The following is a 23,006-nucleotide window of genomic DNA, read 5'->3' on the forward strand; positions in this document are numbered from 1 at the left end:
TGACCCACCCGCCCCCCCCCCGCTTTTTTTAACCTTACTGTTATCACAGAGTTCAGCTATTAGGGTATACCTCACCCCTGCCTGTTACCTTGTATAGGATTACTTTAAAAATGGCGTTAGATTTTTGGATGACTTGGGTCAAAAAAGATGATTCCCCGACAGTCCTTAGAAGTAACATAGGGAAGATTTTTCACAATATTCGAGAAGTTTTGTTAGTTCATTGTTATTTAAATAGATTTAAAATGTACAACCTGGTTTCTCCACTTACCGGGGAAAGCAGCACCTGGCATTTGCACACATTCAGGAAGCTGGTCTTCTACTCTGTTGAGTGCCAAACACATGCAAACTCTTGGTGACCCTCTTTTCCTCCTGAGGTGCAAGCACAGACTGGGGGAACCCAGTTTCCAGGGCATCCTTAGTGTTGGCATGATGAGGGCTCAGTGAGCTGGTGTGGATTCCCACAGCAGTTTGGAACCGGTAGCTCAGCATTTTTGCAAGAGTGGGAAGTTGCGAGACTTTCTGGAGGTGCATCTTCACCTCCAGAAAGTAAGAACTTAATTGCCAAAATTAAGTTGTTTGAATGTTTGAAACTGTGTTCTATGAAACAGCCTTCAGGGATTGCTTTGGGACCAATAGGGACTTACTCTGTGAGGTGGCCTGGGGGGAGTACTTGGACTTGTTAGGTTAAAAGCTCTAGTTTCCTAATTTAAACAGCAGAGAAATGTTATTATAATTAAATGGCATAATATATGAAAAATGCGTAGCATAGGGCTTGGCATCCAATGCCCTCAGCTTTATTCGATTCCATATACATTCCAAGATGGGGATAGATATATAGCCCTGCTTTAAAGGAGCTCACAGTATGGCAGAAAAGACCAACAGCATAAGAAGTGCTGTGTCACAGCAGAGGATCTTGTGAAAACACATAAGAGGTGCTCCTAACTCAGGAACCTTCTGTGACGGTGAGAGACCTGAGAATTACAATCATGCAAAAGAACTTAATGAACTCAAAACACTATACAAATGCAGTTATTGGTAAGAAAGATACACATATGAAATCTCTAAGTTTTCCCCTTAAGTGAGCGTTTACCTAAAAATGGCAGCATTTGACTTATATGACATACAGAGTTCTACTTAGAGCCTTCGATTGTTTCATTGTTCCTTGAGCTGTAAAGCGAAGACCCTTCTTTGTAGGTGGACTCTGCCATCGTCCCAGCCTTTCTCCCTTGACGTGTCATTTTTCCCCTGCCTAATGTCTAAAAAGTCCAAGCTACCTGGTCTAATATGACAATTAAGATGGCTTGCACATCAGTTTGTTTCCTGTTTTCTAGCAAGATTGTTGTTTAATGCTGAATCTCCCCCCTTGGAAACTGTTGTATTGATGACCTTCTAGAAGCTTTGACTTGGCCTCTTTTTGTTTTATTTTGTTTATCTTTTTTCATTTGTGGTCTAGTATAGTGCTCACCAGAAGAGCTTTCCACGATAGTGCGGATGTTCTGTATGTGTACTGGCCCATTTGACAGATACCAGGCACCTATTCAGGATCTGACATGTGGCTACTATGACTAAGGAACTGAACTTTAACATTTCATTCTAATTTAAATGTAAAGAGCCACATGTGACTACAATGTTGGACATCATGGTCTGGTGTTTAAGATAGTTAATGTCAAACTTTTAAAAAATCTAATTGCTCCCGGAGATTATTTAGACTGGTGTGCTCTTATTTTTATAATATTCAAAGCCTTGGAGCATATCCACTGGTTTTGAAGACTATGGAAATGCATTGAAACTTGCTATTTCCAAAGAAAAAGAGATTTCTCTAGGATGGCTTTTAAAAAGCCCAATCTGATGAGTATCTTAAGTTCATTGGCACTGTAATTATAAGCTTTCCAAGAGAAGAATTAGAAATGAATTAGGACCCAAGAAGAAAGAATAGGGAACTAACACACCAGTGCCTGGAATGCCAAATTGGTGCTAGTCATTTCATATCCCATTTCATGAAATGATAAGGAAGAAAGACTGTTAACAAAATAACAGAAAGAAAAATCAGTTTAAGTGCAGCGCATTTAGATAACCACAGCTGTTAAACACACCCAGATTTATATAGGAAAGCTTTTCATAATTCTAAAATGATGATTTCCTATTTAATGCAACATTAAAGTGACTAAAGAGTTGCTGTTTAACTTTTTAACGTGCTGTGTAGAACAATCAGTGTTCCAAATTTCTGAAGAACCAGTTAGAAATAGAAAATATTTTTCTCCTTTCAGATTGTTGTACCATTAACCCTGTTATCTGTGCTATTCTTTAAATCCAGAGCTGGGAACAAGATTGTGGAAATATTACCTGAACATCTGAGACGGTTTCAATCCCTCGAAACTTTGGACCTGAGTGGCAATAATATTTCAGAGCTTAAAACTGCACTTCCACCACTACAACTCAAATATCTGTAAGTCAAGTTGTTTTTAACAGTTTTCACCTGTGATGAAAATATTGTGCTATATTAAAAAAGGAAACAACCTTAAGATAGGGACCAGAATGCTGACCATTTCTTACTGCTGATGGATCAAAAATGTAACTTGCTTATTGATGGTAATTTTCAGTAAGTCCAAATAACCACAGTCTTCATTTTATTCTTGTGCTATTGGATTATAAAAATTGAGACATCCTTTGACTGTTATAGAAAAACCAAGTGCTTCTGTAAAAAGGATAATAAAAATTAACCCCCTGGTGTATTTCATTAATAAATGAATTTCACAAAAATTGGGTAATGTTTGTTATCTTCAAATATTTTAGTCACTTTTTCCCCCAGAGATATGTGTGAATCATAGTCGATATTGGCCTACAAGGGCCTAAAGAGTTAATTATTTTTAAGTGTCCATTGTTACAAGTGATGGATAGGTTCTCTGGAGAGTCTTTTATATACAGAGGATACATGCACTTTAACTTCCCAAAGAACCAGAAGGAGAAGCTCATCTTCAGACTTTCAACAGGTATATCAACAGCAACCGAGTGACATCCATGGAACCTGGGTATTTTGACAGTTTGGCCAACACACTCCTGGTGCTGAAGCTGAACAGGAACCGAATCTCAGCTCTCCCACCCAAGATGTTTAGACTGCCTCAACTGCAACACCTGTAAGTAAAATGTCCTCTTAGATTCTGTTTCCTCACCTCCTCTAAACCCTTGGCACCTACCCCCTGAAATCCACAATGTGGCAGAAGGAGTTTAGAAGCAAGGATATTGCCACCTTTCCTCTGAGAGCTGGAGTTGTAGAATCACTGAATCAGAAAGAGCCTTAAAAGTCACCCGGTACAGGCTTCTGCCTGACAAGGCAGGTTGGATTGTTCCTGAAAGAGTGAGCAGTGTAATCATTGAACAACCTCCATGCAAAGCCATCATGATGGCACTGAAGACATCATGGTGACTCTCCACAGCTGTGGATCGTGAGAACAGTACCAATGACTGCAGGGCCCCCGATAGCTTAAGGAGCCGTAAAGCACTGTCTCATTAATAACGGTGGAATACTCTGTGAACAGGCTCCTACAGTATAGTGGTTTTCAGCCTTGGCTGCACATTACAGATACTTGGGGAGCTTTTAAAAATCCCAGGGCCCAGGCCACAACCTAGACCAATTACATTAGAACCTCTGGGGGTAAGATCCAGGCTTCAGTAATTTTTTAAAACTCCCCAGGTGATTCCAGGGTGCAACCAAGGTTGAGAATGACTGCCTTAAAGAGGAAGCATTAAACACAGTACAAATTGTGACAGAGAGGAATCAACTTTTGTAAGCAGTTGAACAGGATAAACTTGACGGCCCTGCTCCTGAATAGACCTCGTGTTTTAATGTGATATTCAGTACTCCCATTCTGGATACGTTAAAGACCAATATTAATGTGTTTACTTCTATACTGAATGGACAACAGTTTAGAAATTGAAGTGCAGTCTGGTGTCAGTATTTGATTATCCCAAAAATACATCACATGTTTCAGAAGGAAATTTACTCACTGCTAGTCAATCAAAATTCTTCTCAATAAAAATGCTTAGAAATTTAAAACATTCTATGTAATTTAACACAGGCTGGTTTAACTATATTGCAGTAATGTCACATCTTATTACTGCTTCCAGAGTTTGTCATATAAGCTAACTGTTTAACTGTAACATCCAATGTAGTGAACTGAACCGAAACAAGATCAAAAACGTCGATGGGCTCACGTTCCAAGGACTTGGTGCTCTGAAGTCTCTGAAAATGCAAAGAAATGGAGTGACAAAACTTATGGATGGAGCTTTCTGGGGGCTGAGCAACATGGAAATCTTGTAAGTGCAGGTGATCAATTCCTACTCAGGTGGTACGATCAGGGAATGCTCAGTGAGCATTCAGCAGCTTTTATTTAAAATCCTATGTTAAAATCTCATCATTTACAATCTTATAATTTAATATTAAGTTTTGTTTCAGGTAATGTGACTGAGAATTTAATAAGCATAGTATTTTCTGCTGATGCCTTTGTATAACAGAAGCTACACATCTCATAACAATAGGAATATGTAATAGGTTGTGAAATGTCCCCTTTGAAGAGTCTAGATAATGAACTTGGGATCCTGCTTTTGACTCTTATTGTAAATGTAGGCAGCTGGACCATAACAACCTAACAGAGATTACCAAAGGCTGGCTTTACGGCCTGCTGATGCTGCAGGAACTTCATCTCAGCCAAAATGCCATCAACAGGATCAGCCCTGATGCCTGGGAGTTCTGCCAGAAACTCAGTGAGCTGTGAGTTGCCTTTTATTCTCCTCAGGTTTGAGAGCAGGAATCATGCCAGAGCATGAGCTTCTTACCACTGATCTGTGAAATTTTCATAACAAAGTTTCCAAGGTGACAGCTTTTTGCACAGGCAGCCTAGTCACAGTTTTGTGATAAGTTGAAGCCAGCTCTGCCGTTTCAGTTCTGTGGCACATGGGCTAAAGCCATGGTGGTGATTCTCAAATAAAGAGATTTTTTTTTTAATTACTGGGATTAGAAATAATGTTTACCTGAGTATTATTAAGAAGGCAGAGTTTTAAAATAAGGGTAACTGTGTCAACATATATTACCTGTTTCTGTTTTTTTTTTTTTAAGAAATCATTGCATTGAACTGGAAAATAAAAGCTATCGGTTTTTTTTTGTTCCTTTTTCCTTTACAGGGACTTAACTTTCAATCACTTATCAAGGTTGGATGATTCAAGCTTCCTGGGCCTAAGCTTGCTAAATACACTGCACATTGGGAATAACAAAGTCAGCTACATTGCTGATTGCGCCTTCCGGGGGCTTTCCAGTTTAAAGACTTTGTAAGTTACACATTTTGCTGTTCGTCCATGAACCTAATTGGTTCCTAAATGTGCCCACTTTTCTCCAAGCAGATTTCCTTTGTTATGAAGGAAATGTGTACAGCCTCAGAAGAAGTGTCTTAATCTTTCCCAGATCAGTTTGATTAAGATCGGTCCATTTCATCCATGTGTGCTTCTTAAAGGGATTAAAAAGGACAGTGATCAGATTGGTTTGGTGATTACAGTCAGCCTTCTCAGGATCTCCAGGAAGTTGGTAATGGCTCAAGAGGAAAACAATTTCAAATCCACTAATTTTTCTTCGTAAAAATGCAGATTAAAAATCACCCAGAGCAAACAAGATATACAAAGTGCAGCAAAGGAAGACGCCTGTTTATCAGACCAGTTATATCCAGACTTGATCTCTGTCCCAAGAGGAAGAAGAGAGAGTTGGATTAAATGGCGTTTGAAAAATCTTTCAAATGTTAATTTTAACGTTGTGCAACGGGCTTTTGATTTTTGCACTGTCAGAAAGTTTTGCTGTGTTCACTGTTTGAAGCATTACATGACTGAAAGACATGCTGTGTGCTTTGGCGAGCTGCTCCTTGTGTGGTTGGAGCAGTGGTTTTAAAGTTTAATGTATTTTTCAGACTATTCAAGTCTTTCAGAATTTAGGCATCTTGATAGAGGAGTTAATAGGGCCGGAATCAACTCTCCTCATCTCGGACAAAAGTATAAAATGCTGCTGAGGGAGGAGGGCAGGAGGTAAGATCTATGTTAGGGAGAGAAACAGTTTTCTGTTGTTTTGAAAGGGGCAGAGAGAGATGGTATGGGCAGTTATGAGGAATTATTCCAGATCACATGCCACCTGGGAGGGGATCTTTGCTTTCTAAGCATATGTCTTAACAAGAATGCCTGTATCTTTTATTAAGTACCTGGTACCACTTTCCGTAACTCTCTTTTTTGAACCAGGGATCTGAAGAATAATGAAATTTCTTGGACCATTGAGGACATGAATGGTGCCTTCTCTGGGCTTGACAAACTGAGGCGGCTGTGAGTATGATTTGCTTCATAATTGGCATTGCTTTCTGACCTAAACATTTTGGGGTTTTTTTGGCTACACCGCACAGCTTTCGGGATCTTAGTTCCCCAACTAGGGATTGAACCCCAGGGCCACGCTGAGTCCTGACCACTGGACCACCAGGGAACTCCCTAAACACTTTGTCGTAATTGAGCTCAGTTCCACACACAAGTTGACATCTTTAAAAAGTTTTAAAACAGGTGCTTAATCTGGTTGCTACCCTTTGTCATCTCCCCAAATGACTACTGTTATACAAGATGTGTAATAATTAGAGTTTCTTCCTTGGGTATAGTGGTTTTACTCAACACTTGAGTTAGTGCAGCTGACTTTAGTATCCAGATAAGAATTTTAAGTTGTTTTGAGTGCTTAGACCCTTGGGATTACTACTGTGTAAAGGTTAGTGCACTAAGTTCAGCATTTTGAAACGTGCAGTGTTGCCCTTCCCTCACAGGAATGTTTAAATGAAGCGATCCAGTGACCAATGATAACACTGCAGTGGGTTCCAAGCAATACAGGATAAAAACATGTTTCTATTTAGCCACAAAATGGCCTTGAAGATGGCTAAGTTCTGTGTTTTAAGCAAGCGGTCTTCAAATTGACTTCCATTTCGTCCTAAACTTCTGTGGGTGATGAAGATATCCATGGGGTGGGTGGGTAAGGAGAAAGTCTCCAGTATTACCTGCTTTATTTATTAGTGTTCTGAGACATTTTACTTGGAATAAAGTTTCTACCTCTTTGAAAAATCACTGCTTTGATTTAACCATCAGAGTAACTTCTCAAATACCTATTTTTGCTGGGTTCTCTGTCGAATGCTTTGCAACCGTCCTGAACCATATTACTGAAATAGATGGCACGGATACATTTTTTTAAGGATATCTTGTTTAATTGAAGAAAACAGAATATTCACAAATGATTTAAAAAGCAATTCTTTTCAGGAGAGTTGCACTCCAAAATGGCTTTTACTAACTGTTCCATTATAATTTTTTTTTTTAAGGATACTCCAGGGAAACCGGATTCGATCCATTACCAAAAAAGCCTTCACTGGTTTGGATGCATTAGAACATCTGTGAGTAGCAGGAATTTAGTTACCCTAAAGGCAGTCTGAAATGGTTATCTACTTATATGTCATGAAGGGTAACACAAACTAGTACATAATTTTGTTGGTATCCTCTCAGTACAATAAAATATACACATCTATCTGTCATCTACCTACCTACCTACCTACTTATCTGTATATCTATATGAAAGTATAAGTGTACAGGTGCATATTTCTTTTGCCTTTAAGGGCATTGCTATATATCACTTTTGGGTTTTCTCTTAGTTATTTCTCTCAAGCAGTGGTATATTTAATTTTTTTAAAAACTACCATTTATCACACACCCACTGCACATCAGGCATTATGCTAGGTATTTATTTATATTTTCTCATTTAACCCCTCATGAGAAAACTATTTAATAGCTACTATTATCTTAATTTTTAAGTTAAGATGTAGTGGCTCTGAGGGTTCATTGATTCCATCGGACAGTTAAGAAGGCAACACACATCTTAACGCTCAAAAAAGGCGATCCCTCCAGTCCTGGAGAGTGACAGGAGAGTTTTAACACTACTTTGAGAATTTTGTTTATTGTTACTGTTGTTTAATTATAAAGCACACAACCTGTTTTTCCTCCTTTATTCTTTTTCTAGCTCTCTTTTGCAACTAACCTGTAAGTTAGCGGCTGGCAGAAGCAGGGCTTAAACCAGGGCAGCCCCTGCTCTCATAGCAGCTCTTGCTTTCACATCTTCTGCCCCCAGTAACTCCTGGCACACATTTCTGAAATGACACTTAGGCACTCGAATATTTTCAGGCACTAGGAGCACAGCCTTGATAGGAGTCAAAGCCTGCAGGAGCACAGAGCCAACCAGCTTCTGATAACCGTGGGTGCACATATATGTGTTCAGTGGGAGTCCGAAGCAGCATAAAGTGTGTCCACCCTGACTATTAAGGAATGCTTATAGCCAAAAGTTGTATTATCTGTTAACCTGGACAAAAAAAGTTATCATGTAAAATACACATTTGCTTGGTACCGTCACTGGTGCTGTGTGTTTAGCTGTTAATCTGTGCACCACCATCTTGCCGTCTTCTCAATGACTCGTTGGTTGCAGGGAGCTCTGGATGGCCAGCCACGCCGACAGTGTAGCAGGGCAGGTTGTAGGGGATAACTGCAAAGCGTCATCTGGAAAGGCGGGCCAGTATTGCTGGGCTTAGTGAAACAAATTATTTTCAAAGGGAAACTAGCCAAAAGGGTTTGTCATCTGACCCATTCCATTTCTGGGAAAGTGGAGTTAGTGGATCCGTGGAGCATTAGCCTCTGCTTCAGTTTCCTAAACCTTCATGACTCTCTCAGCCTCTTTCTCTGCCCATGTTTGGGACCTCGATTCTGTCTTCTGTTGCCACTTGTCTCATTCAAAATCCCTTTTCTCCACCCTTTTAAAGGAAAACAGAGTAGTAATCACTGTGGAGAGGACTTTAATCCAGAGCGCTCATAAGCACCAGTTAAAAATAAAGCCAGCCCAGAATATTCTCTCATTTTATAAATGACCTGCCTGAAGTGTTTGTTGGTTTGTTTGTTTTAGTGAGAACCTCTTGTCTGAACACCTACCTGTCTCCCCATGAGTGAGTTGTGTGTGACAGAATAGGCTAGTGACTGAGAGCATAGGTTTGGAAATTGAAAATAATTGAGTTCAAATCTTATCTGCCCCTTTCACGCCAAGCCAAGGTAGTTATACCATCTGCTTTTGGGTTGATGTGAGGATTAAATGTAATAATGTGTAAACGTAAATCACTTAACATGGTTGCAATATCATAGAAGGTATTCTATACATGATGGTTTTTAAAAGCATAATTACGAGGAATTTTATTTGTGCATTTAAAAGTTACTAATGGTTACTAATTTGAATAATAAGAAGTGTAATAAAATAACATGGCAGAACAACTTAGGCCATTAAGAGTCAAAAAACCTGGCAGAACAGCTTAGGCCCTTAAGAGTCAAAAAACCTGTATGTGGTGATGTGATGTGGTGATATGTGGTGATATGAAATCTCTCTCACCGTAACAGAACCTGCCTCTGATGCAGAAATCCTTGAATCCAGGCTTCCTAATGAGTTCTAGTCACCCCCATTTGTGCATCTCAGCACAGAGTATTTTTGTGGCAAATGGCATGGGCAGCGTGGGCCCACCCTTTGCCTGAAGGCACATAGTGACCATAATTCCCTCGAATGTATTTGATTTGGTTGCTTTTTCAGAGACCTGAGTGGCAACGCAATCATGTCATTACAAGGCAATGCATTCTCACAAATGAAGAAACTTCAGCAACTGTAAGCTTTTCTTTTCCTTCCAAGAGTTTCACATAAAGCGTTGAGGGGGAAACTGACGTGGGGTGGATTATCCTGGATTATGTATCTATAGAAAGTGTCTGGCGGGCTTCCCTGGTGGCGCAGTGGTTGAGAGTCCGCCTGCCGATGCAGGGGACACGGGTTCGTGCCCCGGTCCAGGAAGATCCCACGTGCCGCGGAGCGGCTAAGCCCCGTGAGCCATGGCCGCTGAGCTTGCGCGTCCGGTGTGCTCCCCAACGGGAGAGGCCACAACAGTGAGAGGCCCGCGTACCACAAAAAAAAAAAAGAAGAAAGAAAGAAAGTGTCTGGCACATCACATCACTTAACTTTTGTTACCAGAAAGCAAGAGGAGTTGGTTTTTTGTTCCCTTTGTTGAAAAGAGGAGTTTGTTTTTCTTTCTGTTACAAATTGGCGGTTGAAATTTGTGGGACCCAATACAGTACAGTGCCTCGTCATAGTAACCAATTTTCAGTAGTAAGATATTTTTGGTGTATCAGCACTTCTGTCTCTGCTGGTCAGTAAGAGCACCACCACCAAAAAAACAGTGCTAGTTCCATGTCTTGCATTTTAAGATGGACTATAGAATATTTAGTCCATGGGATGTGTGTATTTGGTTTCCCCATTCATTGCTTTGTTAATATTTACTTGAGTTTAGTTTATACTTGTAGAAATCTGCATTTCGTACAAAACAAATTGAATGTAATTACTCTCCTCAGGCACTTAAATACATCAAGCCTTTTGTGCGATTGCCAACTAAAATGGCTCCCACAGTGGGTGGCGGAAAACAACTTTCAGAGCTTTGTAAATGCCAGTTGTGCCCATCCTCAGTTGCTGAAGGGAAGAAGTATTTTTGCTGTTAGCCCAGATGGCTTTGTGTGTGGTGAGTGGAACTATGGCCTTTGACTTTTTTATTCATTCTTTTTTTTTTCCTCCCATTTGTCCAAATAATGGACTTCAATAAATTTATGTTCCCTTAATAAAGCTCTTATTTCTGCTGAGGTAGATGAGAATGGATCTGTAGCTTGCTGAGGATCACAGTTTTACTGATGGAAAGAAAATTTGTTTCTATAATTTTTTCTATAATTTATAAAATTGGCATCAGAGTGGTTTGGTAGAAAGAGAATGATGTTGGATCTTGGGAGAACTGAAGGATAGTCACAGCCCTGCTACTTAACTGTGATTCCCTAAATCTCAGTCTTCACATCTATGAAATGGGAGCACTGCTCTCTGCTCTCCCCAGTTCCGGGGGTTGTTGAGAGGCTCTTGTGAGCTCAGTGAAGAGACTGACTTAAATCCTGTGCAGATGCTGTTTATGGTGAGTAGAAAGAGAAAATTATTAGCTAGTGATTTATAGTCTGCTAAAAATTTTACTGTTAGTGGGTAAAACATTACAGGTAACAGGAAGTTTGAGTTTATTGTAAATAAATTTAAGGTCCATTGTCTTAGCATCTAAACATCTCAGCGTTAGAAATTTGCTTACCCAACTTCAGATAGCAGATCTGGATCAAAAACCCAAGTTTTCATCTCTCTGGTGCCGTCCTCTGTCTGCTGCACTACACTGCTGTTTACTATTTGCTGCCATGGAGACCTTTGTAAAACTAAATTTGCGTACAGAACATGAAATCAAAATTTGTTTGAATTTTAGTATGTGTGTTAAGATACTGCAGAACCTAATTCTACATTGGCCTTTAAAATTTTATTTAAAACTGCTTTGCCTAGGATTGTTTAGCTAAGTACAAGAAAACCATACTTTTTTTAGGTTGCAGCATTAAGTGGTGCCAACAGTTTCTGGAAATAAAACATCTGATGTAGCTTTTGGGTCTAAGTAAGCGTTTGGCATTCATCTGTAAGGGCCTGAGCTATTCCTTTTCCATGGTCTTGATTTCTCAGTACTGTAGTCTTCGAGATATGAACTCTCTATTACTTTGAGACACACACACACACGCACACGCACACACACACACACACACACACTCTCATATCTATATAGTACCCATAGATTTTTTTACCAGATGAGAATTTTAGAATAATCACACAGAAGAAGAAACTATCTTGATTACAGCATGCAGGCGTGGCATTGGAAATTACCTGCATTGCAGTTGTCAGAGGGCCCCGCATACCCCATTCATAAACACACACACACACACACACACACACACACACACACACACACGTTATTTTTTTCAGAGCACCCAAATAATACATTTTGGTTGCTTTAAGATGCTTCCTTCTGGGTTTAGACCATCTCTGAGGAACTGAAGTTCAAAAAGGTAACTTTTCCAAAAAGTAACAGAGAACTAAAAATAACTGTTTGGAATGAAAGAGTTGCTTAGCTGTAATTATAATGTAGCTCTGACAGTGTGGCACAGTGACCTGATGGACTGTCCACTGTAAACTCCAGGCTGGAGCCGGGGGCTCACAGGGAGCTTGAGAAATGCTTTTCCTTTCACTACAGGATTGTTTTTTCCTGCTCTACTTAAAAATGACTGGTCTTTTTAATGAGTTCTATTTTTGGTAAGTGAGGTGTTAATTTGCTGTCTTTAGTGGTATTGATTATCATTATTGATGTTTGATTTCTTAATTTTTCTGCTTATTTATGAAGAACATGGGGAAAAAATGCAGTTCCTAATAGTAGCATTTCAAGATGATCCATGAGCCTGGAAGTGTCTTAACTGATTTCTTCTTGTATTTATGTTAAAAAAAAAAAAAAAAAAGCCAAGAGGTCTGCAATAAACTGTATTCCAAAATATCAGTCTCCTCCCAGTTAATGATGGATAAATAGGGCTCAGTCTCTAGTTGAAATGAATGAATTACTTTATAAACTCGCTCCCAGTCTGTTATTTTCAACACTGAGACTGCTGGTCCATCTGTGAAACATACACAGAGGGTAAAAACCCAAGCCACTGTTTGTTTTGAGTTTCTTGGTGTTCAGATCTGAGTAGCCTTTGGACTCAAGCTTAAAACTGTTTTGTTTCCTCCTCTCCATTTTGAACAGATGATTTTCCTAAACCCCAGATCACAGTTCAGCCAGAAACACAGTCGGCAATAAAAGGTTCCAATTTGAGTTTTATCTGCTCAGCTGCCAGCAGCAGTGATTCCCCAATGACTTTTGCTTGGAAAAAAGACAATGAACTACTGCATGATGCTGAAATGGAAAATTATGCACACCTCCGGGCCCAAGGTGGGGAGGTGATGGAGTACACCACCATTCTTCGGCTCCGCAGTGTGGAATTTACCAGTGAAGGGAGATATCAGTGTGTCATCTCCAATCACTTTGGTTCATCCTACTCTGTCAAAGCCAAGCTCACAGTAAATAGTATGTGATCTGACTTTTCCTTTTGCATTTAAAGATATGTTTTAGAAACATATTTCTCATTTCCTCTCTTTTTCTTACTGCTAACCCTATCCTCTGCTCTTACAGTTCTCCACCTAGCCCTTCTCACTCCACAAGATTAATAGTTTTGGTTAAGCAAGCAGTTTTTGTGTTGAAGACCTCATACTTAGCATGGTGGGTAACCAAGATGAACCAGACACTTTGTGCTCTGTGAGAGTTCACAGTGTACTGGTCTGATGTGGGAGGCCATGATGTATAGAGTTAAAGGATATCACCTTTTTTTTTTTTTAAATGAAGTATAATTGACTTACAATTCTGTGTTAGTTTCAGTTGTACAGCAGAGTGATTCAGTTATATGTATTTTTTTCACATAATTTTCCATTATAGTTTATTATAAGATATTGAATATAGTTCCCTGTGTTATATAGTAAATTCTTGTTGCTTATCTATTTTACGTAAAGTAGTTTGTATCTGTTAATCCCATACTCCTAGTTTATCTCTCCCCCTCTCCCTTTCCCCTTTGGTAACCGTAAGTTTGTTTTCTGTGTCTGTGAGTCCGTTTGTTTTTTATATATATATTAGTTTATTTTTTAGATTCCAGATATAAGTGGTAATATTTGTCTTTCTCTGTCTGACTTCACTTAGTATGAAATTCTCTAGGTCCACCCATGTTGCTGCAAATGGTAATATTTCATTCTTTTCTATGGCAGAGTAAATATTCCATTGTATATATGTACCACATCTTCTTAAACCAGTTATCTGTTGATGGGCACTTAGGTTGCTTCCGTGTCCTGGCTATTGTAAATAGTGCTGCTATGAACATTCGGGTGCATATATCTTTTTGAATTAGAGTTTTCATCTTTTCCAGATATATGCCCAGGAGTGGAATTGCTGGGTCATATGGTAGCTCTATTTTTAGTTTTTTAGGAAACTTCCATACTGTTTTCCATAGTGGCTGCACCAATTTACATTCCCACCAACAGAAAGCACACCACCCTTAGCTCAGAGATCTGGGTTTGAACCCTGCCACTCCTGTTTATAGCTGTGGAACTCTCAGCAAGTTACCTAACCTCTCTGTGCCTCCTTTTCCACATCTTTCAGTTAGGAGTAATAGTACCTACCTTATAGAGGTATGATAATTGTTAAATAAAATAATTTGTGTAAAGAACTTAGCAGAATACCTGGAATAGAGTAAGTGCTCAGTAAATGCAATAAGTGTTAGCTGCTGTTCATAAAAGTATCTCATCCTGTGCTTTGTGTGGCAGGTAGCCAGTTTTACAGTTTATCACTTAATTGTTTGTATCTTTCATGGTAGAAAATATGATTCATTAATGCATTCATTCAATAAATGGTTGCTGAGGCCTGACACATAGAACAAAAAATTGTGGGACAAAACACATGTCTAAAGTCATAGAATGTTAGAGCCAGGAGGGACTTAAAAAAAAAAAAAGATGGTGTGGTCAGGGTAACAAAGAGATAAACTCATTTGCCTAAAGTCTCACAGGTAATTATTGAGGAAACTAAAAAGCGACTGGAAAATAGCAGAAAAACCATCAGTCTGAAGCTCAGGTGACCTGTTTCATCCTGACTGCATCATTTCTGTACCTGTGTAACCTTGAGGGAGTACCTTAATCACTCGATCTCATCTTGCTGTTGGAAATAACCCCTGCCTTACTATGTCAGGGACATTCATAAGTATCAAAAAAAAAAAAAAAAAAAAGGGAATGAAAATGAACCTCTCAAACTCCAGAATGCTAATTGCCCATGTTGTGTCTCCGATTTCAGTGCTTCCTTCGTTCACCAAGACCCCCATGGACCTCACCATCCGCGCCGGGGCCATGGCACGCTTGGAGTGTGCTGCCCTGGGACACCCGGCTCCACAGATAGCCTGGCAAAAGGACGGGGGCACAGACTTCCCAGCCGCGAGGGAGAGACGCATGCATGTAATGCCCGAGGATGACGTGTTCTTTATTGTCGACGTGAAGATAGAGGACATTGGGGTGTATAGCTGCACCGCTCAAAACAGTGCAGGAAGCATTTCTGCAAATGCAACTCTGACTGTCCTCGGTAAGTGGATATTTTCAGATTTTGTGATATACGTTAGTCTTAAATATACCAGCTCACCCAAAGGCCCTAAGAAGCTGTGAGAACTTGTGTCCGAAGTTGAGAGGGTGAGAGATGATCCATAGGACACTGCCCTTTCCTGGAGGGGACAGTGGCTTCTCAGAAGCTTTGAAGTCGCAAGTGTATTACATATTCAGGCCTGTGGCCAGTGAAATGAATCTGCTCCCTCCCATGTGAGGAGGGGGAAAAGTAAATGCTTTGATGCTTTCCCATTTGCACGAGTCACCTTTCTCTGCTCTTTCCGTCATGCAATCTCTACCAGAAGTCTTAACAATATAAAGAATATAAGAAAATAAGTGTATAAACAGATTGAAAGGGCCCTAACTTTTTTCTCAGTCTCCCATAACCACTGTGGAAATCTGAGTTCATCTTTTATCATTTACTTAAACAGATGCTTTTTAAAAATGTGAGCATGTTAATCATTTGTGTATCTTTGAAAGAGTAAATCAGAGTAACCTATGAACACCAAATAATAAAAGTAAATTATTTTCAGAATTTTAATATAAGCTGGGACATCTAGCACTAGGAAGTTTCCCTTTAAAAATGTAAACATTCTGATTTTTTTCATCCATTAACACACAGTTGTGCTTGAAATTATTTTTAAACATTTTCTAATTCTAAAAAACGTCTAAAATGTTTTGGTTTGCCCCACTTCCACCATTCCCCAGCCTTGCCAAGAGTGAGACAGACTGAGAGAAAGGAAATAATAGTAAATATTATCCTTAACTCATGTTATAAGTAAATGACAGCCAAATGATGAAATGAAATCCCAGATGCTGTATACATGTGTAGGGTCTTAAAGAAGCATGGGCGTGAGGTTGTGGGAGAATACAGTTTTCAGCTCCCATTTGAATAAATTTAAGCACGAGGTCTTATGCTGTGCGAACCCTAATTTCATGTCGGAGATTAAAAACATAACTTGTCATTTTAGAGACGCCATCATTTTTGCGGCCCCTGTTAGATCGAACTGTAACCAAGGGGGAAACGGCCGTCCTGCAGTGCATCGCGGGAGGGAGCCCTCCTCCCAGATTGAACTGGACCAAGGATGACAGCCCTTTGGTGGTCACTGAAAGACACTTTTTTGCAGCAGGCAACCAGCTGCTAATCATTGTGGACTCTGATGTCAGGGACGCCGGGAAGTACACATGTGAAATGTCTAATACCCTGGGCACCGAGAGAGGCCACGTGCGCCTCAGCGTGATCCCCACCCCCACCTGCGACTCCCCTCAGATGACCGCCTCATCACTGGACGATGATGGATGGGCCACCGTGGGCATCGTGATCATCGCGGTGGTTTGCTGTGTGGTGGGCACGTCGCTCGTGTGGGTGGTCATCATATACCACACACGGCGGAGGAACGAAGATTGCAGCATCACCAACACAGGTGTGTCAGCAGAAGCCTGGCACAGGGTGCAGGAGTCGTGTGTGTGCTTATGGTCCCGCCGTGATTTCCTTCTGAGTGTGTGTCTCAGTCTCAGGCCGTGTCACAAGGATGACTCATTTGTTTCAAGCTGCAGAACTACGGTTAGCTAAAAATAACACCCTGGCCCAGAATAAAGCTGATGGTTAAAGATGAGTGCTTTCTGTCAAAACCTCATCAGAATATCCTGTTGGCTATGAGAGACGATCCAAATCACAGCGTAAACCAGTCTGACCCTGTCACAAACTGGTGATGGAGGACCAGGAAGAGCCCTTCAGTCATGAGGCTCACACCCTGCCGTCGTTTTTCGTTTTGTCATGTGTGAGCATGTGTGCATGTGTGTGTACAGGCATCTAGGGAAGATTCTGGTTATTGGTGGGAGAGGGGCTTTTTTTTTTTTTTTTTTTTTGGTTAACGGTGCTCAAATCTGATTCAGTAAAAGAAAGAGTTACAACACCTTGAAAAGCTGTGTGCTCTCTTTGACACGGTATTCATGTCTGAAAGAATAGAAACCAAATAGCCCCGCTGACCTCCTAGGGCTGCTATGGGGATTAAATGAGATAAAGCATGTGAAGTGCTGGGACCATGTCTGGCACACTGAGTGCTTTATATTTACTGGCTGTCCCCTGCATCGGCAGGTGGACTCTCAACCACTGTGCCACCAGGGAAGCCCGGGAGAGGGGCTTTGACCTAAATGTGCAAAACGCCTACATCAGTGAATAATATTAAGTTGGGAATATGGCAGAAATCAAGCTTAATTTAAAACCTTAGATACGCTCCCATGAAAATTACCTTTACCTTTGTCAGCATTTGTTGTTTTTGAAATTTGGGAGGAATATCCCACAGGCCATAAAGTAGAAAGTCAGCTCAGGCGCCCCAGGGCAGCAGAGCCCTGGTTTGCCTTACATCAAGGTTTTGCAAGAGTCGGCTGATTTGATTTGAACCGAAAACCAAACAGAACGTACCATTCATCAGGGAAGCCCATGTGGCATTTACGATCATTCTTGGTTAATGGAATGCTGTTGTTTGATTCCAGATGAGACCAACTTGCCAGCTGACACCCCGAGTTATTTGTCATCTCAGGGAACATTAGCTGACAGACAGGATGGGTACGTCTCCTCAGAAAGTGGAAGCCACCACCAGTTCGTCACTTCTTCAGGAGGCGGATTTTTCTTACCACAACACAGCAGTAATGGTACGTGCTTAAAATGAACATGGGCTGTAGTTGTTTTGAAATAACCCAATGGACAGTTCAAATATAATATTAATTTTCACAAGAAATTGATACCCCCATATATGGAGGGCCCTGGCCCAAAATCACTAGCAAAGCTGAAATTAAATAGTTATGCCCTTCTCTTAAATACTAGACAAATCTTTGTTTCTAGCAATAACAGAAGACAAGTAGGTTAAATAAAATTTAATTCCTCCAGGCGATGTAATACTTGCTTTACGTTGTAAATGTTCTTTGGCCCTGGGTGTTCTTCTTACTTAAATAACATTAACTGGTTTCATGTGTGGTCTTAAAAAGTCAAAGGATTTTAAATCATTCTGTTAGAGACATCTAATACTGACTCTCACTTTAAGAACTGTATTGTTTAAAGAATAATAAGGAGGCAGCGTAATACAAGGGCATCAGCTTGGTTCAAGACCCACTTCTGACATTCCCTGCGTAACCTTGGGCAGCTATAATCCTTCCCTATTAAGTTGTTGTGAACATTAAATACAATGATAACGGAAAATGACACATATTAAGGGCTCAGTAACTAGCAGCTCGTGACATTATTCTCAAACATCTTACCATCTTTTCCCGCAAGCGTTGAGTGAATATCTGCTCTGTGATGGACTCCGTAGTTGGGAGAGAAGAATATTTGTTTTCATTTTCACAGTTTAGTCAGTGGTGAGACAAAAAATTCCACAAATATTTGCAAAGTGCTTGGCAGGGCAGTGATAGAGGGTATAGAGATAGAAGATTTGAGCGAAAAAACTGTAGTCCCGGGCTTCCCTGGTGGCGCGGTGGTTGAGAGTCCGCCTGCCGATGCAGGGGACGCAGGTTCGTGCCCGGGTCCAGGAAGATCCCACATGCCGCGGAGCGGCTTAGTTTATCACTGGAGATTTAAAAAACAATGAGTGAATCATGTATGAATGATGTATCGTAACATTCATCCTCAGTGGACACCTCTACATAGGCAATTTACAGACACTGTAGTAGGAATTCAAGAATATGGAAGTCACTGAGAGATATGTGGTTTACTATATATCTGAAATGCTACATATACTCATAAATATATCTGAAGAACAATTTTAATTACTTTCTTCAGATGGTGCTCTAACCATGTTTTAACTTAAAAAAAAAAAAAAAAAAGCTGTAGTCCCTGTTAGACTCGTTTGGCTGCAAAGAGCAGAGGCCCAATCTCATTCAGCTGGAGCAGGGTTTACTGAAAAGATTCTTACAAAAGTCTAAAGGGACAGAACTGGAGCATAGTAGTGCCATGTCGCCTGGATGCTGGGGCTGGAGATTGGTCCCCCCTCAGAGCAGCCCTAGAGGCCACTGGCATTACTGAGTCACATTTTGCACACTTGCTTCTCGCTGAGACCACCACCCACCCTCTGACTGCCCAGTTCTTGCTACCCAGGTGCATGGTCCATCGTGGCATCTCTCGCCCTCATGATGTCTCTTGTCCTTCAGCTGCTGTGTCCGCTACTAACCAGCATATCATTTCTGGGTCATTTAGCTCAGATACTCATGGATACGTTTTTGTTTGTTTCTTTGGCCGGGCTCATCTTTGAGCTGGCCATTAAGAGGTCATTGGTTAAATGCCAATGCCTTATCCTGGTGATCAGTGACTTTCTGGAGGAAGCAGGCAGTGCTGGCGGCATCATGTGGTTCAGACCGTGGCTGCTTCAGCTGCAGTGTCCATACACAGATCAGTGTCTCTTGGAAACTAGGTGGGGCCAGCAAGGAGGTTAGCTCCAGTTCAATGGTTAATCAAGTCCTCCTTTAGTAAGATACCACACATTTACACAGTTACTAATCCGTAGGCATCAATAAATTTTGAAAAAACTCTACCATAAATTTCTACAGTGTTTCCTTTGTATAATAGTCTATCTAAACTTTTCATCTATAAATATGGAAACTGTCAGAAGTGGAGAGAGACTGTTGAATGGTACTTGAACAAAATTGATTCAGTGACTAAGATGTGGTTTTTAAAGGGACATGCCACATTGACAACAGCAGTGAAGCCGACGTGGAAGCTGCCACAGACCCGTTCCTTTGTCCCTTTTTGGGACCCTCAGGCCCTGTGTATTTGAAGGGGAGTGTGTATGGCTCAGATCCTTTTGAAGCCTATCATACAGGTATGTGGTTTTCTTATCTGAGTTCTGTTTCCTTGAGAGACCTCCAGAAGCATTAACTCTGTCTCCGAATATTGTCCCCAAATTTAAAAGGTTGTGGTCCTGACCCAAGAGCAGCTTTAATGGAACACTTTGAGCCCAGTTACATAAAGAAGAAGGAGGGCTACCCGTGTCCTCATCCTTCAGAAGAATCCTGCGAGCAGAGTGTCAGTGATACAGGATGGGCTTCCCATGTGAGGAAGTTACTCAGCTCTTCTTACTCTCAACACGAAGGACCTGGAATGAACAACTTATGTCTGAACAAGTCTTTGGCAGATTTTAGTCCAAGTCCAGAGCCAGCTTCGGTTACTTTGAGTAAATCTTTCATGGGTAAGTTTATTAAATTATTAGACACCTTGACTCAGGACCCACATTCCAAGTTGCATGCAGGAGAGCTATGAGAGCTTTGAATGCCAGACTGGTGAAAAACAGTTTTTGGTGCTGTTTTTTTGTTTGTTTTTCTTTTTAATGATGCTGTCGTGACATTGTATTAGTGTATTTGTTTCTAAAAGCAAAGGCAGATGTGGGGATTTTACTTGATTATGTATTTAATCCAGTGCTAGGCCTTAGGAACTTTCTGGGCAACTCTGTGTGTGGCATCATCTAGAAGACAAAAGTTTTGGAAGTGACTTAGGAGTACAGTTTGTCAGTCATGTGGAAAAAGTGGTTTTGGGCTACAACAGCCTTTGGGGTGGAGTTGTGTGCATAGCATGACTGTGGTTTGGGATATCTGGTGGCTTGTAACTGAACTCACAGTCAAAGGGAAGACAGCGTCCTACCTGGCAGCAGCTGCTCATCAGCCAAGCTGGACTACCTCCTGTGAAGGAGGCTGTCAGAGCCCTAAAGCCCTCGGTAGTGCTGGTGGACACTGGCAGGCACTGAGGTTCATTTGTGGATTTTTTAGTCTAGTGCATGGGGACGATGAGATGGAAGAACTGAGATCATCTTTTCACTGCATGGAAATATGGAAAAATTAACCACAACTTTTTTTTTTTAAATAGAATTTTAAAATATTTTACCCAGCTTTTAAGAAATTTCATGCTTTGTCATGATATAATTATTCATATTCCTTTTTGAAAAAATGAAAATAATATCTTTTACATGACTGAGGCAATAATTTGAGTCAATAGAATAATAATTTGCTACTAAGGAAGAAAGGGCAAGACATACGGGTTGTTTTGAGAGAAATGTGCTATACTCAGGAACAGTTGACTTGTACGTTACTATCCAAATGCGCTTTGTGGAGAATTGGGGGCTCTCAATTAATACAGCTAGGACTCGGGAGAACTTCTGTTGGGGAACTTCATTGCTCAATGATGAATGTTACTATAAGTCCTGAGACGTGGTAAAGAAGGGCTGCTTGTATTCAGTGGATGTGTGTATAAGAGGGGCACACATGCCCTGAGCTCCATTCTGTAAGGTCTTTCTCCATAGCACAGATATCCAACCATGCACCTGAGTCCCATAATGTGGACTTGTAGAACGTCCGTGGGGTATTCACATTCATGGGGGAAGATGCTCCTTCATTTGAAGTGCATTTTGTTGATTGCTCCGAAAGGCCCCATGTGCTCAAGGGGATTCTTTCTTTCAGGAACATTTGGAAAGCCTCTGAGAAGACCTCACCTGGATGCCTTTTCAAGCTCTGGACAGTCATCGGATTGTCAGCCAAGAACCTTTCACTTGAAAGCTTGTTCTTCCCCGAACTTGGACTGTGAGTCAGAGGAAGTTGGGAAAGAAAGGACAGATTTTCAGCAAGAAAATCACTCATGTACCTATAAACAGACCTTAGAAAACCACAGGACTTCAAATTTTCAGTCTTATGACTTAGACACATAGACTGAATGGGACCAAGGAAGAGTTCTAACATACTACCTCAAGTGGACTTTTATTTAAAAGTGAGAGAATCCTATGTTTTTAAGTGGAGCTATGAATTTTAAAAGGGTAAAATGTCTTATTTATATCAATGGACCAAAATTACAAAAAGTTATAAAAATTTTATACTGGGAGTAACTTTCATATAAGAATACCTTTTAAAACTATTTTATAACTTTGCTTTATGCAGAAAATATCTTATGTAAATTAATGGTATAAATCCATGACTATTTTATGTATTTTTATAATGCCAGATTCCTTTTTATTGAAAATGAGTACTAAAGCATTTTAAACAATAATTGTCTTGTATGTTTTTTGAATAGAGGTCACTTCATTTTATTTTGCACATTACATTTAATAAATGTGTCATTTTGATCCCAAGCCCCATCTATACAATAACAATCTTTATTATTTTCAACACATTTTAGGCTTAATGATTTCATATTATCATGTCTCACGTTGGTGAAAATTACATTCAGCACGTTAAAATATGAGCAAATGATTGTTCTTCGTACCTCCCAGGGTGGTTGTAATATAGACTCAAACCAGATTAGTGTATGTGAAAGCACATTGTAAATGAGAGGGAGCTACAGAGATCTGAGGTACATTAATTTATTTCTAACTCTACAAACGAAAAGATGTGTTGTTGTAGTCCGGTGTACTGTAGTACAACCACCATTGCTGAAATCACTGCTCACGCCACGTTTCCTTAATTATAATAATGCTTTATGTCATCTAATGCTTTGTGCTTTTCCAAATAGTTTCACATCCACCATCACTTTAATTATAACGAGTGGTTTATTTCGCATTTCTATAGTTAAAATGTCTAGAGCAGATATGGTGTTCATCCTCTGTTCCAGGTTATAATGGGATGCTGGTGGAATTCTTTGCTGTGCTTGGTTTTCTCCTGAATGAGCAGTTCTTACAGAAAAGGTACTCTTAAGCTATTCTGCAACATTCTTGAAGAATTAAAATATTTTCTTAATTTGGTCACCACAACTCTACTTGTTAAAAACTGAGTATCGGGGCTTCCCTGGTGGCGCAGTGGTTGAGAGTCCGCCTGCCAATGCAGGGGATGCGGGTTCGTGCCCCAGTCCGGGAAGATCCCACAT

At 40.4% G+C, this 23,006-nt stretch overlaps 1 protein-coding gene across 2 annotated transcripts in view; it reads left to right on the forward strand.

Moving 5' to 3' along the window:
- LRIG3 (leucine rich repeats and immunoglobulin like domains 3) overlaps positions 1-22,269 on the forward strand; it is a 47,764-nt gene extending 25,495 nt beyond the window's left edge. For both annotated transcript variants that reach the window (XM_007467623.1, XM_007467624.1), the window contains 16 exons: positions 2,315-2,446; positions 2,991-3,134; positions 4,171-4,314; positions 4,625-4,768; positions 5,179-5,322; positions 6,271-6,351; positions 7,374-7,445; positions 9,665-9,736; positions 10,471-10,634; positions 12,750-13,070; positions 14,874-15,155; positions 16,144-16,596; positions 17,669-17,827; positions 19,843-19,986; positions 20,077-20,352; positions 21,614-22,269. In XM_007467623.1, the coding sequence (XP_007467685.1) occupies positions 2,315-2,446; positions 2,991-3,134; positions 4,171-4,314; positions 4,625-4,768; positions 5,179-5,322; positions 6,271-6,351; positions 7,374-7,445; positions 9,665-9,736; positions 10,471-10,634; positions 12,750-13,070; positions 14,874-15,155; positions 16,144-16,596; positions 17,669-17,827; positions 19,843-19,986; positions 20,077-20,352; positions 21,614-21,858 (2,977 nt within the window). In that variant the 3' untranslated portion in view covers positions 21,859-22,269. The remainder of the gene's footprint in view (positions 1-2,314; positions 2,447-2,990; positions 3,135-4,170; positions 4,315-4,624; positions 4,769-5,178; positions 5,323-6,270; positions 6,352-7,373; positions 7,446-9,664; positions 9,737-10,470; positions 10,635-12,749; positions 13,071-14,873; positions 15,156-16,143; positions 16,597-17,668; positions 17,828-19,842; positions 19,987-20,076; positions 20,353-21,613) is intronic.
- Positions 22,270-23,006: the final 737 nt, after the last annotated feature.

Source organism: Lipotes vexillifer, unplaced genomic scaffold (assembly GCF_000442215.2).
Source record: "Lipotes vexillifer unplaced genomic scaffold, Lipotes_vexillifer_v1.1 scaffold387, whole genome shotgun sequence".
NCBI lineage: Eukaryota > Metazoa > Chordata > Mammalia > Artiodactyla > Lipotidae > Lipotes > Lipotes vexillifer.